Consider the following 18,112-nt stretch of genomic DNA (forward strand, 5'->3'; position numbering starts at 1 on the left):
AAGCACACCAAAACTACCGTAAGGGGAGCCCCTAGTTTGGGAAATCCCTCGTGTAGTAAATTATATTTTTCTTCTCTTTCTCTCGCCGTTGCCGTCGTCGTCACTATCGTCGTCATCGTCGTCACCGCTGTCCACGCCGCCGACGAGCCGTCCGCTGTGCCAAGCTCTGTGCCGCCTCCGCTTGCTCCACGCCGCCGCAATCCTTCGCAGTAACTTCACCATCTCCTCCTCTATCCTTCTGTGTCTTCTCCATCGAAAACCATGCACCGTAGGGTCGTTTTTGAGTTTTGCCGCAGAGCTCCGTCGCCGGCCATGGTGCGCCACCGTGATTTTCCCTGTTCCAGCTGGCCACTGTCGTCTCTTCCACCGCTGATCCAATCTCGGCCGCCCGCGTCTGATCCGACCACCGATATTCATCCATACCCCTTCGTCTGGGAATTTTGCAAAAGAGCCCCGATGTTTTCTGAAATCAACCCGCAGACCATAGCGCAATCACAGATTATATTTTCTTCTTTCAAAAAGCGTCGTTTCTTCGGTTTAGATCCAAAATACGTTTTCACTTATTTACATATTTGCCACTGATTTTGTTTTAGCCATAACTTCTCCGTTTTAACTCTGATTTGATCCGCTCAACTTGCGTTAGGTTCGTATTTGTGTTGTCTACCTGGTCGTACTACTGTTAAGTAGGTTTTCAACTTTTAAAATTCATTGTTAGATTTAATCTATTATTTTATTAAAGGAAATCTTGTTTATTTCATATCTTATGCGTTTTAATTCCGTTTTAGTCCATTCAAGTTGCGTTAGATTAATAGTAACGAGATCTACATGTTAGTAGCAGTGGTTACCATGTCACTATTTCTGAAATTTTATGGTTTAAACTCTAATTTGAATAATAATTATGCAACTGGGTTTTGTAAATAAAATATGATTTGTTTTACTTTTGTTTTATAATTCAAATCTAAGTTTGACTTAATTTATATTATCTATAAAATATCCTATATATGTTTTTATATAATTAAAACACATGAAGCTAATGGTTTTATATTTTTCTTTCATGAGTAGATCTCTCGGTAGTTGTATCTTTTCAACCATAGCTTCGGTTAGTGTGCTCTTCGCATCTATGTGTTCGTAGCGAGACATAGATTCGTTTTATAAACTTTTCATCTTGATTTTATGATTGGTGTACTGTTCTAATTTAGATCTATTGTTTGCTTCGTGTATGATTGTATGGATGCTTGTGTGGTGCTTTATGATTTTGTCCAGTCGGTGAGATATACGTGGTGATCAAGAAGAAGGAGAAGAATGTGAAGATTAAAGCTTACCGAAGGATCGGTGTTTTAAGGCAAGTATAGCATGGGATCTTCCTTGATACCTATTCACCTTTAATCATTTAATTCATACTGCATGTGTCTACCCTGACTACCATTAAGGAATTCCTAGTACTTTGTACCTTGTACCTTGATACCTATGGGGTATTACATTGGGTAGTATGATGCTAGTGTTCAACTAAAGCCATGATCTTGTAACTTGACTAATGGTATATGCAATAAACACTAAAAGATGCTTTTAGCAACATAGAATAAGGGGGCTAGAGCTTTGGGCTATTTTATGGTGCTCTAGATTCCTCTTCCTAAGGACTTATCTGTAAGTGATCATCCGGGACTTACAATACAGCTGTGAGGGCTATATGGCTCTGGCTTTAACTCAGTATGAGGACCTTTTCTAGCTTGTTAGTGGTTACCTTTATTGGCGTAAGAATGGCTTGCCGAATTAGGTATAGGACAGCCTCTATCCCCTTGTGTATAGGCTGTGTGTCATTGTGCCATCGGGAAGGGGGGTTCCTACATCTATTTGCCGAGTGAATCTAATGGACCTAACTTGGTAGACGAACCTTTGAAAGGTTTTATAGTGAACCCTGCCGACCTTCCTTGGAAGTGGGTCAAGAGATTAGCTACCTCGGGCGAAAGGGTAAATCACGACTCACAGTGAAAGTGTACAACCTCTGCAGAGTGTAAAACTGGTATATCAGCCGTGCTCATGGTCATGAGCGGCCTTGGAACATTTACGGAATTGATGATCACTAATGGTTAATGATGATGAACACTGATGATACTGATGATGAAGATGCTTATTAATGATTATTGTTTATGCTATTCATTATTCATGTTTACCTGATCATGTATTTATAGGCTTGTGATAAACTTGTTGCCACCCCATTGCTAAAACATGACTCATTAAAAGCTAATCGTAGTTAAATCAGTGTCAGCCTTTTGAGCCTCATGAACCCCATGTTATATTTGTTGAGTACGACATGTACTTATGCTTGCTTTGTTTTTAATTATTTGGATAAAAATCCCGGATGGGTACCAGATTGCTAGAGTATGGAGGAATTAGGCTTGTGATCAACTAGTCAGTTGTCCTTGTGGATTTGGAGTATTCGCTTGAAGATCGGAGTTGTCTTTCCGCTGTCTATACTCTGAGGTTATAATCTTTATACTAATACGCTATGTATTTAAGCATTGTCTTTTGATATTACCCTTATTTGTAGCTATATGTGAGATTTGACTTCCTGGCTCACATATGGTGTGTATCTGGTTTTGTTCTTAAAACCGGGTGCTATAAGCATCCCTAACTTCATTCATATGCATCCATGATATTTATCTTGTGCATACATGCAATAGGTGTGCCGGAGGGAGTGACGCTTCTAGAGTTCGAGGGAGCGAGCCAGGAGGAGGAGCCCGAGGTTCAGGCAACCGACGAAGTAGCCACCGAGGAGGAGTTGCCCGAGTGCCCTGACCACCGCCCATCCTCTTTCCTGAAAGGCAAGCCCCGGAGCATATTAAGTCTCTCATGTTTTTACAAATATCTTGAGTATCCTTTATTGTTGTTGATGCATTAAGTATAGGAATTGGTTGGAACCAATTGTTGCATTATATATCTATCATTGTCCAGATATCGCACTTGAATCCTATTTAAGTTCAGGAACGGGTTAAATGCTTAGCCATGCTTAGTGCGGTAGAAGTCGGGTGATTTCCTATCACCTGCGAGCTTTAGGATGAGGTGGATCACGATTGGCTATATTTGCTATCATGGAAAAGAACCATGTTAATAATGAATTAAGACCGGGCGGAGTCTTGTTTAGGTTTGGACATAGTGACTCCGTCTGTGTCGTTTAAGGACCGATACGCTATACGTCCTCATGTCATGTTGAACGCAGCTTAACACTTAGCTGGCAGGATAAGTTGTTCCGACCGTGAAGCCTAGTAGCTCGATTCAGGCTAGGGTCACGAACAGTTGGTCGCAATCTGGATGGCAGTAAGGATGTGTGGAGAACCATTGGCGTAAGCCCAAGGGCGGGTTAAGTCACCGAGCACTCATGGCAGAGTGGTTCTCTGGTTTTGCTACACTGATCATACCTGCGACTCATGAATTATACCAAAGGTGACTTGTTGTGACCATGACAGGGGAAGCAGAGTTTGTGTTAGGAACACCCCTCCAGCTGGATAGGAATTGATTCGAATCGCCGTCTCTTCCGGATAGTAAGAACTTGACTGAGCAGCGGCAACGTAGATTCACTTAATTTAACGATATGGTTAAATGGAGAATGATGATAATGTTGCCACAGTTTATACCTGCTATGGTTAATAATGTTTGCATCTTAATCAAGTGATTGCTTAGTACAAGTGCTAATATAGATGACAGGTTAATGGCTAAAAGTCACTGCTAGCTTAGGTTAAGAGTTGATCAATATTCCTTATGCTTTTCCGCAAAAAGAAAGTGTCAGCCAGATCCACTAAATTAAGCTATGCATGATCCTTGGTGTCCTTTATTTTGGTTTCCGACGGGTAAGTCTAGCTGAGTACATTCTCGTACTCAGGGTTTATTCCCTCTTGTTGTAGATGACCTTTATCAGGGCTTCTGTAAGTACTGTCTTCACCCGGCGGGTGACGAAGACTAGATCATGGGCATGATCTCTGTTTATCTTATCCAAATGCTTTTGTGGGATGTGATCGGCAAGCTGGTAGTTGTATTTGAACTCGTGTGTGTGAGTTAAACAATTTGCTTCCGCTACTTTACAAGACTTGGTTTGTAATAACTATGACTCTGATGTGTTGTAATCTATCTGCAAACTGTTTGTGAAATGTTGTAACGTGTGATGTGTTATGTTGAATTACTATGATCTTGGTTGTATGCAAGTTGGTTTGAAATCCTTTGTGGTTTCAGTTGACTACTGGGTTTATATGGGCTCAAGTGCGAGAATTTGATCGTTCCGATGATCGTTTTTGTACTTGTGCTCTTATAAATTGGACGGTTCTGCGACAACTGGCAAGCAACCAAACCTCAGGACAAAAAATTTGTGCCATCTTGTATCCCTTGTGGTTTACCCCTACTACACATGCTTATTACATTGTGCATTCCTTTGCTTGTCTAGTCACTAGAGTAATTGAGTAGCTCTTGTACTTAATTCAAGTAGATTGTTTGTTATAGTTATAGCTTGTTGCTTACTTTCCTAACTAGAATTGTGTAGGTGTCTTGAGCTTAGGTTTTTTAGTTGTTCTAGTTGCTTCCTAGTTGTAGTCTTGTGTAGGGCTTGCTAGCTTAGGTGCAAGTAGTGCTTAATAGGGCTCACATTTGTTACTAGTACTTGTACCAAGTTTTATTTGTGCCTTGTAGATTTTTTTAATAGGTAATTCACCCCACTCTAGCTACCAATTGACCATTTCACCGGCGAAGCCCCTCGGCTCATCATGGCTCAGCGGTGAAGCCCCTAGACCCAATGGGGCTCCCCTCCCAACAATCCACTCTCCCCCGTGCCAGCTCCGGTGCTTGTCCACTCCTCTCCCATGTCCCCATAGGCAATAGCTCAGTCGATTAGAATGATATCTCAACGGATGATGAGTGGGTCATATATGCCAATGTCTAGTGGAATGGATTTAGAGGTTCAAGTTCTTGTCTTGTTTAGGTCAGTACCAACCATATCCATCTCCGTTGCCATCACCACCAACATATACATCTCCACTACATCTTATTATATGTCTCTGTTGCAATCAATACTATCATATACGTCTTGATTGTACTCTATCCATCCCCATTACTTGAACAACCACGGAAAAATCTGTTTTGGTCACACAAAGAAAAATTCGAGTTACTAGTTCTATTTTCACCCCATGAAAAAAAGAAGTATATATTGTAAGTTGCTTTTCTGAAAACTATGTTGTCAAGCTTCAGATTTGTGCTAGTTGTGCAAAAGTAAAAAAGAAGAGGACAAAAAACACAGAAAAAAGAAGAGAGAAGAAAAACAAGGTGGTAGCCGATGTTCTCGTGCCTTTTTCCCATTGTACCGTGACTTCATTTGTGTCCCATTTGCATCCCTGGCATGGTCTAGCTTAGGACTAGCATGGTACCACTGTTGAAAAAGATTTCTCTGCTCACTTTTCTAACTAATATGGTGCTAGTACTTGTGCATTATTTTTAGCTCTCCTACAACTCCACATATCCAACTTGTTTTATAGATTCAATTTTCTAAAAAAAATATTACAATAATACTCAGGAACATAAACGTCTCTAAGACCAACTCCAAGAGAGTTTGTAAAATTGGATCGCTAAAGCAATGATTTAGCTATTCTCTAAAATAGAAACTCCCTTCCGAAAATAGATAACACCAAGAGCCTTTCTAAAATAGATAAGTCCATGCTATATTTAGCTGGTAGGGGGCCATGCGGCGGTGCTCCACGCACGCAGAAAGAGCCAAGTGCGCGCAGGGGAAGCCGATGGCGAGCCGCGATTGCATGCATATTTAGCTAGCGAGGATCAACACCGGATAGAAGAGCTATTGGAGGACTGTTTTCTCTGAAAATATTGAAATATAGACTACATAGCACATATAACTTCTCTCTTGAAGATGCTCTAAATTGTTTTTCATGTCTTCCCATGATAGAGGAGCTTTACCAAATGTACAAACATGTTTCCATTATGTTAAAGTTCATTTAATAAAAAAACTAGAAGCAACCGTATCCTTTTGTTTTTCAGATATATCATACTTTTAAATTCACTGTTAGCTCCTATTATTCAATACATGCATAATGATCAAAACGTTTTATAATTTGGAATAGAGGTAGTATATCTCAGCAAACAGTGAGGTACGCATTGGAAGTATCCAACCAGATAGAGATCGAATCAATTTGGCCTTTGGTATATTATTCATAAGTCCCACCAGGAGGGCAAAAGGCCATTCATGTTGATCCACACTGCCGCATCGACAGCATCTCGGCCTGGATAGGCTCAAGATAAACTAAACCTTTTCGGAAATCCGTCAAAGCTAAGGTGACGAGACGAGATAGCTCTTTCACGTCGTCTTATCAACATACCACGTAGACTTCGCCTCAGACATCCATGCGACAAAGCACTGCCTACCGGATTAACTCCACTAAAACCTTATCTAACACGAACATAGATCAATATCTCAACCACACCACCCATGCAATCAATCTATATATTTATACTTCTCTGTCCTAAATTATAAGTTATTTTAACTTTCTTGAAAAAGTTTGATCAAATTTATATAATAAAATAATGACATTTATGATACCAAATAAGTATTATCAGACTTCATTAATTATATTTTCATAGTATACCTATTTGATGTCATAAATCTTTATAATTCTCTCTATAATTTTAGTCAAACTTAAGATGTGTTGGTTCTCTAAAAAAGTTAGAATAACTCATAATTTAGAACGGAGGGAGTACATCTATATCCGTATCTAATATTAAATCTATATCTGCACCTGATCTATCAGTATATAATAATAATATTAAACTAGGAAAATTTCTTTCTCCCATCTATTAGTCTCTGTCCATCCCTCACTCTTACGTCCCTTGGCACAGCGTTCTCTCTCATCTTTCTTATTTTTAGAGAGTGTTTGATAATGATCTAGATTCTCGTAGAAACATTCCTTATCCAGATTCACTCAAGAAATGTTTTAAATGACGAATCAAAATGAGTTTGTGAGATCATTTGGCCACAAGAAAATATATATATTCTTAAAAAATCATATGAATAAAAATATATTTAAAAAAAAAATCAAACTTTTCGTGGGATTACAACCGAAGAGAAGTGATTCTCTGCAAAACCAGACTTTTGTCGTTTCAATCCAGTAGGGTAAAAACAAGAGACGTTTCACAGTGATTCTTGGAGAAGTTTCTCAAACTCCACCGTTTGGAAGTGGTTCTTGTGTTTTAGGCTGGAGACTGAAACGTTCCGGCATACCAAACGCACCCTTAGTTTGGAACTATAAAACCTTAGTTAGTGATGCATCACACTTCTTACGTCCTTTGGCCCAGTCTCCCTAACTCTCACATTTCTCACTTTTGGTTTGGAATTGCAAAACCTACATTTGGTACTACATCACTCATGTCATGGCCTCGCCAACTAAGCCCATTCGCGTCGAGGTGCATGTAGAGGCTTGTGGATCACAATTGGCGAACACAATAGCCACATATTCAAATTGAGTCAGTTTTCTATCAATTTAACGTATGAGACTAATCCTTTATTGCACTAGCATTTATTATGGACCTTGAATTTATTTGATTTTTAAGTTGGGCCAAGCCCAATTAAATCTAACATAAAAAACTTGCTCATTATCATTGGCACGAGCACTATGCGACACGAAGGCATATTTGCTAGTAATAATAATAACAATATTAAAGTACAAAAAATTCTCTCCTCTGTCCCTCGATCTATTGTCCATCACTCCCATTGCTCTTCTTTCGTTACTCACTCCGACCCTTGTTGCTCCTGCCCCCACTAATTTTCTTCCTTCTCTTGGTTCATGATCTACTCAAACATAGTTTGGAGTGCAAAATCTTATTGGCATCAGGTGTGGCTAGCCTCCAAAATTTTTTTTAACCTCATAACAGATGTAGAAACAGTCACCTATTTAATAAGATGCGCCAATTTCCGGTCAATTACCCACACATGATTAATCCTTTATAGCAACTACCATTTGTTACACCTTATGATTTCAATGAAATCCAACAAGATCCAATAAGATACCTAACTAATTATGAGCTTTAAGACCACATATTACTACATATATATATCTCATATCTGCCAACCTTGTACATACTGGCAAACGTGTCAGTGCGTTGAAGGAGTCCAATATGTTTTAGAATCAGACTGTATGAGCACAGGTCCTAAGCCCAAATCACATATGAGGCACGACGACACGATAGCATTTCAAAAGGTAAAAAAAATGGACGGATCACTCATTAATATTAGGTAGGTATAAATATCGATCAGCCATAAATTAAATGTATTCTCCAATGGCCCTGTAAACTATATATACAGTTTTGAAGCAAAACTGTGGCCGAAACATATGATTGTAAGTACAGCAAAACCTATAGCAATCACAAGCATATCTGATCTCCAAATAACAAGATGTACAAGGTTGTCCTTTTGACTTCCATGAGCGAAACAGGATTCGACAGGATAACGAGGGACGCTGCACTAGTTACACTAAACTAATGCTTCAGGGTGCCCACGATTAACTGCCAGCCCTGGACGGACTCGTGTGCAAGTGGCCATGCATGCTGATCGTTGCGATTCCGAAGCGACCCCCACTATACCTTTCCGCAATCGGATCTCCTCCCTCCAAAAAGGCCATGGCATTTTCGATCCAGCCCTGCTGCAGCTTTACTTGAGTAATTTACGCTAGTTTTAGTGGAAGTATCTTTAGAGTTTTATTTGTAATGATGAATAAGTTGCTGCATAAACGCTTTTAATGTTGTGGTAATATTTTTAAGAGGAGAGAGAATTGAGTTTTATGGAGATGAAATTCACTTGGCACGATTAAGAACTATCAATGAGTCATAAATTAAATGTACATGAGACCATATAATGAAACTTCCTATTAAAAGTGTGTGTTTCGTACATGTTTCATTTCAATCTACTCATTCTGTCCCAAATTATAAGGCATTCCAACTTTGTTGGAGAGTTAAAGCATTTCAAATTTGACCAAATTTATATAATAAAATAATAATATTTATAATATCAAATAAGTATCATTAGATTCTTCATTAATTATATTTTTATAGTATATATATTTGATGTCATAAATCTTTATATTCTCTCTATAATTTTGATCAAAATTGAGATGTTTTGATTCTCTAAGAAAGTTAGAATGACTTATAATTTAAAATGAAGGGAGTATATGACATGACAGTTTTGGAATAACGTCATGAAACTCTCATAATTTGGAACGAAGGGAGTATGTGACATGGCAGTTTTGGAATAACGTCATGAAACTCTCGAATAAGACTGCCTTATTAGTACCAATACTAAACTAACCATCGGTTAGTTAAAATGATTCTTCCTTGCTGCTTCCTCGCCTGGCTTTGAAGCGGGGTGTGTGTATGTGTATATATATATGGGTCTTGGGCTTCATGTGTTTGACCACATCGATCGATCACCATCTGTATGTGGACAACAAATATATATTGTTGTTTCTGCATGCTATAGATCCTTTGTTTCTCGATCACTCATATTATATAATATATATAACTAGATCGTCTTAGCTTGCTTGGTGATCGATACGATGGCGTCAAGGATGGCAACGGTGGCGATGGCTGCCTTCCTGTTCTGCGCTCTCTTTGCTTCTTGGACGACGACGGCGGAAGCGGCACGCATGGGGCGGCAGACGACGGGTGATGTGGTTGCTGTTGCCGCCGCTGTCAATGGAGGTGGCGGAGGAAGCGGCAATGTAGCCTACTGGGAGAGGCAGCAGCGCGGCCTCGTCGTCGGCCGTCGGCCGACGCTCGCGTCGTTCACGCCGCGTGACGACGGTGCTGGCGGCAACAAGAGAGAGGTGCCCTCCGGCCCGGACCCCATACACCACGGCGACGCGCCGCTCACGTCGGCTGCTCCGACGAGCCCGAGGGAAATTAAGACGAGAGAGTAATGACGTGGACACATGTGCATGCAGGCGTTGTAGAAGGCGTAGTAATGTACGCGCGCGTACGTACGTGTTTGGTCCTTGTTTGTCGCATTGGGTTGTACTGTGTGTAGTGTGTTAACATATGTATATGCGGATATGCTCTAGAGGGTTGGTTAGGCGTGTTAATTACTTGTCTTGTAATCCAAGTAGATTAGTTTGTCATGGGTGTATCTCTATATGTTGTTGTACTTGATTGTTGTACAAGCCACACCAGGGGCTGTTCCTGGTATATAGTGAGGCAACTCGTTATACCCATTCTCATCTATTCCGCATGGTAATAAGAGCCAAATTCCTAACAGAAATCATCAATGGCGTCCTCATCGTCCTCCGCTGCGTCTGCATCTCCCTCTCACGGTTTTCCTTGACCGAAATGCTCGCCCACAACAATCATCAGATGTGGCGTGCCCATGACCTTTCGACGCTGAGGGCACCACAGTTCGTCGGCTTCATCAGCGCATCGGCGCAACCGCGCAACCCCCGGCGGCATTTCTTCCTCAGCCCAAGGACAGCAAGAACAAGGACGTGGCGCCACTGCCCGAATCCAGAATATGAAACCTGGATCGCCAAGGAACAGCAGGTCCTCAAGTACTTGTTGTTGTCGCTGTCGCGAGAGATCCTCTCGCAAATATCTACGGCGGAAACCGTCGCCGCGGCATGGGCCACGATCAAGGGCATGTTTGCCTCTCAGTCCTAAGCACGTGTGATCAGCACACGAATGGCGCTCACGACGGCGTCCAAGGGGGCGTCCTCCATGAACGCATATTTCACCAAGATGAAGGCCCTTGCAAATGAGATGGCATCTGCTGGGAAGCTTGAAGACGAGGAGCTGGTGTCCCACATCCTCACGGGACTCGACCGCAAGTTCAATCCGGTGGTGTCTGCCATCGCCACTCGGGTCGAACTAATTTCGGTCAGTGAGTTGTATACCTGGCTCATTAGTTTTGAACACAGAATGGAGCTCCACAGTGGCGGTCATCAACCCTCCATCAACATGGTGGCCAAGGGCGGTCGCGGTGGTGGAGGCAATGCATGCGGTCATGGTGCAGTCTGTGGTGGTTTTGCACGTGGTGGCCAAATGGGAGGACGCGGCCAGGGTGGCATGCCATCTAGTATCACTTGCCAACTCTGCGGCAAGGACGGGCACACGAACATTCGTTGCTTCAAGCGGTTCGACGCGTCCTTCACCATACCACTGCAAAAGAGTATGGCCTCGGCGACTACATCCTATGAAGTCGACACCAACTGGTACATGGACTCTAGCGCCACTGACCATGTCACCGGCGAGCTCGAGAAGCTGACCATCCGCGACAAGTACATCGGCAATGAACATGTGCACACTTCCAATGGAGCAGGTATGGAGATCGGTCATGTTGGTCATAACTTTTTGGATTACCCCACTTTGCTAGCAAAATTCATCTCAATAACATTCTTCATGTTCCAACAGCCAACAAAAACTTGATCTTTGATCGTCACCTAACACATGACAATAATGCCTTTCTTGAATTTCATCCCGATCAATTTTTACATTAAGGAATAGGGGACGAAGAGGACCCTGCTTAGAGGCAGATGTGAAGATAGCCTCTATCCTTTGAGTTGACACCAAATAAACAAGTGCTTAGCGTCACTTCGCCATCTGCGTCCTTGTGGCATTCTAGACTAGGCCATGCTTCCACTCCCGTACTCTAGCAGGTTCTAATTAAGTCACAACAAGCTTCCTTTTGTTAAGAGTTCAAATAAAGATGCAATTTGTGATGCATGTCAAAAGGGAAAGAGTCATCAGCTGCCCTATCCTAGGTCTACTAGTCCTTTGGATTTTGTTTTTTCAGTGTATGGGGACCTACTACAACTTTGGTTGGGCCCAATAATTATTATGCCAGTTTTATCGATGACCATAGCAAATTTGTTTGCATCTATCTTTTGCGCCATAGATCTGAAGTTTTCCATGCTTCCGTGATTTTTAGAATCTAGTAGAACGTCAATTTGATCGTAAAATTTTGGCTAAGCAAACAGATTGGGGAGGTGAATACCAATCCTTGAATTCCTTTTTCAAAATAATAGGAATCAATCATCATGTTTCTTGTCCCCACGCACATCAACAAAACGGGTCGGCATAACACAAACATAGACACATCGTTGAAGTAGGGTTATCCTTGCTCGTCCATGCCTCAATGCCTCTCAAATTCTGGGATGAGGCTTTTCTCATGGCAGTCTTCCTTATCAATTGCCTCCCTTCAAGGGTTATTGATAATGAGACCTCTTGAACGCCTTTCTTGACACAAATCAGATTATACTTTCCTAAGGAACTTTTTGTGTGCTTGCTGGCCTAATCTTAGACACTATAACTCTTGAAAACTTCAATTTCGCTCTCGCAGATGTGTTTTTCTTGGGTATAGCAATTCTGATAAAGGGTTCAAGTGTCTAGATCCTACAGAAGGGCGTGTCTATACTTCTTGGGATGTGGTGTTCAATGAGCACGTTTTTCCTTTCTCACAACTGCATCCGAACGCTGGAACTCGTTTGAAAGCCGAACTATCTCTTTTCTTGATACTCTACTCAATCCCTCTGCTAGCTTCTGGGATGCAATTCTACATGATCATCATGTTCCTAACTCTGTATCTTCTAATGGTATGTTGAGTTCTAGCGCTTGTGATTTTGCTGTAGGAGAAACAGAGATCAATTCTGGGGCCGGTGTGTAGCCAAATGCCCCGTGATCGCATGTGCTTCCTGGGCGGGAGCAGGATGGGTGCGGGGTTCGGTGCTGATCCACCTACCAATACTCGCATTAAAGCCGGATCTGGTTTAGGATTTTTGCCGTTAGAGCCTTCACACAGAGAATCCTTGGGGGTCTGGATCGTCTGCGGCCGGCTCTCCCTCACCTCCGCCTAACGGCCGTATTGTGGCTGCACAGGGTGATCCCGGAGCGGGGGGGGGGGGGGGGGACATCTACGTTGCTGCCAGCCCCACCTGCTCCTGTCACGCCCGGTTTTCCAAAGAGAACCAAGCACTCGTCATATTTGTGCCTAGGAAGTCCACACATACAACAACAGAATAGATACTTATATTTAACACTTACAACTATCAGAGTATTGCGGAACAGATGCTAATCTTCTCTTGAGGCTCCACACTTCTCAGGGACGGCTGACTGGGGGCTCTGTATGCCAAGCACTTCTACCAGACCCTGGAAAAACTCCACAACATCTTCATCTTTCTGAGCAACACTTTTCTACACACTAGGGGTGTGGGGGAATAGCAAGGGTGAGTCCATGTCAAACTCAACAAGTATAGGAGGAAAGTATAATGAAATGCAAGGCTTAAACAAAGGAAAGGCTGACTCTATTTTACTACAGATTGGCATTTTAGTTGATAAACTTTTATTAAAGCAACCTGTTTACTAATGTGAGTGATATATCCCAACCCTTAATTAATAGAGTAAAGTTAACATCATTATTACCGAGGTAGCAACCTCAAAAGTAACCCGAGGTATTGACCCCACTTAAGAGCACGGGATAGCGATCCCACCAAAGCATGAAGTAACCACCTCAATCCATAAATCCGCCTCCACTGTCCAATTGTGAGTCATATTCTAATCATGTAAGAGTATGGGCCGCTCATATTCGTGAGCATGGCTGATATATCAGTTTTAACTCTATAGAGGTGTACACTTTCACTTTAAGTCGTGATTCCCATTTGCCTAGGGTCGCGACTCCCCAAAACAATACCAAGGTGAGCAGGTAGGGTTTCACTACAAGACTGTTCATAGGTTCCAGCTAATAGAGTGCAACCCGCTAGGAAGAGCTTAGGCGCATTGCAACCGTCCCCATAGCCATGAGACCTGAATTACCATACTTCAAAACCTAAACCCCCATGTAGCGCCTACCTAGTAAGTCACACCCTACTAGTAGAGGTCCTGATACTACGTGAAGCCAGAGCCATATAGCTTGAAGCTATACAGTAAGTCCCAGGTGGTCGCTCCACGAACAGGTCCTTTGGGAGGGCAGACACGGGTACCCCTAGAAAACCAAGCCAAGCTCTAGTACTCGTCCCCCCTTCATCACCACAACCATGATTCTATAAAGCATCTTTACTTCACCATGATTATAGTAGCCATTAATTGTAACACCTCTGGTGTTTTGACCTAGCACTAAAATTTGACATGTCATCATATGCATTGCAAAGCATTCATAAAGTAGAAAATTTTGAATGCATTCACTAATAAGCTTTATTTCATAATGTTGTTATTTCATGTGATGCGATTCAAAACCCTAAATAAAGATCATGACTACAAGGGTCAAAATTCATGTGATCATGTGAGGTCATGTGTCATTTGACTCAAATAACCCTAATGGGCCATGTTACTGGTCAAAAATCAAAATTTAAGTAAAAGGAAGACAAATCAAATTTGAATTCAAATTCAATTTATAAAAGTCCTTTTTGCCCCTTTTGGCTAATTCAAAATCCATGTGGAATTTGGGGTTGAGGCAAAAAGCAAAGTTGGAGATTATTTTGTGTAGATCAACTTTGGTATTCAAAGTTTTTCAAGTTCACATATAAAATTTGGAGTAATTTTGAAATGATTCAAATGCTCAAATGCACCCCAAATTCAAATTTCAAAATGGAGGCAGAATTTGAAAATATTTCTAGAAGCAAAGTTGTAGAGTTTGAAAAATTGAACAACTTTCATTTTTGGAGATTTTCAACTTCTTTAGAAAATTTGTGAGTAATTTGAAAAATGGACTCAGTGGCAGTTCTGTAAATATTTCAAAAATCAAACTCCACCTCTCTGCTTGCCGCCGGCGCCACGCGGAGGTCGCCGCCGATCTGATTTCGCCGCTTTCACGCGCAGTGACACGCCCATACCTCCGTGGCGAGTTCGCATGTGTGCTGTCAACACCGCACGCCCTCCTTCTTGCTATAAATAGGAGCACGCCATCATCATTCCCGTTTTCCCCTTCTGCTCTGCTCCGCCGTCAGCTTGCTCCGCCGCTCGCCGTAGCCTCCATCGAGCAGCATCCGTCGTGCCCAGCTACTCCTACGTGATCGCCTCGGCCTTGCGCCTCTCTGCGGCTTGCCTACGCCACTTGGGTTGGCCGGAGTCGTCCGGCGCAACTGCTTCTTCCCCGAGCCCGGCCGGAGCTCCGCCAACATCGTCTCGACGTGGCCAGGCCATTCTAGACCATCTCCGCCTTCACCAAGTCCTCCGGTGTGACCGTGGTGAGCTACTGAACGTGGAGTTCACTTCGTTTTTGACTCTACCGCAGTCTTGCCGGGGTTACGCCGTGAACCGACGTGCTCGAGCCGCCATGGCCGGTGTGGAGCCTTCTCCAGCGCGCCTTCTTCTGATCTAAGGGCTGGGATGGGTTCGTGGTAGGGTGTAGATCCTTTTGGTGAGGTCGGCCTCGTCGGAGCGTCACCGTCGGCGCATTTTGAGGTCGGCCAGTGAGGGCAGCGCCGCCGTGATTTCTTTGAGTCGCTGACAGTGGGGCCTGAATGTCAGTGCGAGTGAGGAAGAAGAACAGTAAAAATTTTTATTTTCTGAATTTGTGAATAGTGCTGAAACTTTGGGAATTTGTAGGAAATTCATGATAGCTCCAAAAATTCTGAAATTTTGTGTGTAGCCTCTGTACATGCTCTAGTATAGTTTAAAAATTTTAAACTTGAAATTTGAATAAATTTGTAATGTTCAAATATTCAGTCCATTAATTAATAAATGCAGTTTCCATGATTTTTGTAGGCCACTGTATAATTCCAAAAATTATGAAATTTGTTTTGGTACACTAATTTGTCATGATTAAGCTTACATAAAATTTTCAGATCATTTGGAACAAGTTCATTTTTGGGCTTATTTCCAAATTAATTCAAAAATAAATAAAAGCAAACCCTAAGTGTTTGATTAGTGTTTGATCTTGTTTTGGTCATGTTTTGTGACTAGTAGGGTTTTATGATCAGTTTGGTCGGAGGATTTGCCGTAGTGGTCGGAGAGTTCACCGTAGTGGTCGGAGAGTTCATCGTAGTGGTCGGGGAGTTCACCGTAGTGGTCGGAGAGTTCACCGTAGTGGACGGAGAGTTCACCGTAGTGGTCGGATGGTTCGCCGAAGTGGTCAGAGAGCTCGCCGAAGTGGTCGGTGCTGGAGTGGTCACATCCGTTACAGATATGGTTTGGTTAGTTTGGCTTGTAACTGTATCATGAAGGAAAGTTGTATTCAAGGTGTTGTTATATTTCATGCACCATGAAAGCATCATGTTTACATTATCATCATGTTGAAGCATATGATATTATTTCATGTAGAATCCGAGAGTGAAACAATTCTAGTTGAACAAGTTCTGGAAGAATCCCCGGTTGTCATGGGATTTGATATTTGTGGTACTGATCCGGAACCCGAGATCGTCAACGAAGGCAAGCCCCGGTTTATGCATTAAGCCATTACCTTGTTACTTTGAAAAGTTTATCACCTATGTTACTTATTGCATTAAGTTGATCAATTCAAATATTACCTACTTGATGCATTGCCTACCTTGTTACTTGTTTACCATCCTTGAAGATGTTTTTATTTACAAAGGCGTAGAATGCTTAGTATGCTTTATGATAGGCTTTCAAAGCAAAAGTTTTGATACAATCAAAGATGGCATACTGGCCAAAGAAAGAAAGAAGGTAGAATGAACTAGAGACTAGTCGAGTGACTTATCTTGAATGTTGGGTAATGTTGCCAGCTGTGTCGCTTAAAGGCCACTCATTGTGGATCTTCTGAACGAGACACTTTGTAGTACTGGTCACATACTCCGGTAAGCCTACTTCGGCTAATCCGATACTAAGACGAATGCCCACGCACTGGGAGTGGAGAGATCGCGGGAGTAGCGTGTACCCTCATGGCTGGAATGTGGTCGGATTTGAGGTGTGCTGTGCTCTCGGGTGGCGTGGAGACGACTTAGTATGGGAGGATCCGGTAGTGAGGTTGATATATGCAAGATTAAGTTCTACATATGTCGTGTGATAAGGAATCCCCAGCTAGGACTTGAATCAATTCGAATTGCCGGTGCTCCACGGATATGGAGACTCGATTCATTACAGAAGCAATGCAGGACTGGTGAATTACTAAAACATGAGAAAAGGAATGGAATGAGAAGGATTGGAATATGGGATATGAACACTTAGTTTGAGATAATGAACTAAAGTACTTAGAGGATAAAACTGGAAAATAGAATCAAGAATAGTAAGCTTTTGGCAAAGAACTTTTGAATTTTGCTACATCCTTACCTTGACCCAACACCTGCATCTCTAAAGTCCTTCAACCCCTTTTTCGTCAGGTCAGTCTTGTTGAGTACTTTTGTACTCAGGGTTTGTTAACCCTTGTTGCAGGTGAGTCGCATGCGCAGGCTTGTTTTGGTCCCTGCTGCATGTCTGTGTTCGAAGTCAAAGATGATGAGGAATGATGAATGGCCTTTGGACAAGGCACTAGTTTGTGTGAAATAAATAATGTTAATGTAATATTATCCCGCTACTATGGTTGTATAACACTTATGGTATTGTAAGTTTGAAAACAACTGGTTTGTAACCTATGTTACCTTAAGACTTCCACTATCTTTTACTCTGATGTATATATTTGAATAAACTGTTGTAATCTGCAATGACTGTGATTGGGATCCTGTTTGAAAAGAGAATCGTGGATGATTCGGGTTTCCCGAGGACACCCGACAGACCTGTTGAGTTGTTGGGAACTCGTGTATGCTATCAATGGTCTGTTGAGACATCGATAGGTGCATGTGGGCCCGATTTCTTAGGAGGTTCTGCCACATTAATCACCATCATAGTAATCAATAATCATCATTAAATTAGTCATTAATCATCATTACTTTCATCAACATGTAATAGTTGTGAGTGGAGCACCCAAGCATAACAACACTACACAAGGAATGAAGTAAAGGGCTAGTCATGTCCTTAGGGTTTGCATAATTTAGGCACATGTAATGAAAGTATATGAATTATAAATGAATAGGAGCAATATGATCAAATGGTGCCTACACTTGCCTTTTTCCCAAAGTTTAGCCGCTCAGAAGTCTTCGGCTTCTATCTTCTGGTTTCTAGCTTCTGCTTCAACTGTCGGTCCTCAGCTCCTGGTCTTCAG

The 18,112-nt window shown here is 42.1% G+C and overlaps 2 protein-coding genes and 1 non-coding gene across 3 annotated transcripts; all 3 read left to right on the forward strand.

Moving 5' to 3' along the window:
• The first annotated feature begins 9,593 nt into the window (after nt 1-9,593).
• Nucleotides 9,594-9,956, forward strand: LOC136526148 (CLAVATA3/ESR (CLE)-related protein 2-B-like). Its single transcript, XM_066518910.1, has one exon. It carries the CDS (start codon nt 9,594-9,596, stop codon nt 9,954-9,956), a length of 363 nt encoding a protein of 120 aa, XP_066375007.1.
• A 307-nt stretch (nt 9,957-10,263) lies between these two features.
• LOC136526149 (uncharacterized) lies at nt 10,264-10,686 on the forward strand. Its single transcript, XM_066518911.1, has one exon. It carries the CDS (start codon nt 10,264-10,266, stop codon nt 10,684-10,686), a length of 423 nt encoding a protein of 140 aa, XP_066375008.1.
• A 114-nt stretch (nt 10,687-10,800) lies between these two features.
• Nucleotides 10,801-10,939, forward strand: LOC136530147 (small nucleolar RNA Z247). The gene has a single exon (XR_010777641.1). It is a non-coding gene; the product is annotated as a small nucleolar RNA Z247 (small nucleolar RNA).
• Nucleotides 10,940-18,112: the final 7,173 nt, after the last annotated feature.

Source organism: Miscanthus floridulus, chromosome 19, assembly GCF_019320115.1.
Source record: "Miscanthus floridulus cultivar M001 chromosome 19, ASM1932011v1, whole genome shotgun sequence".
Taxonomy (NCBI): Eukaryota; Viridiplantae; Streptophyta; class Magnoliopsida; order Poales; family Poaceae; genus Miscanthus; species Miscanthus floridulus.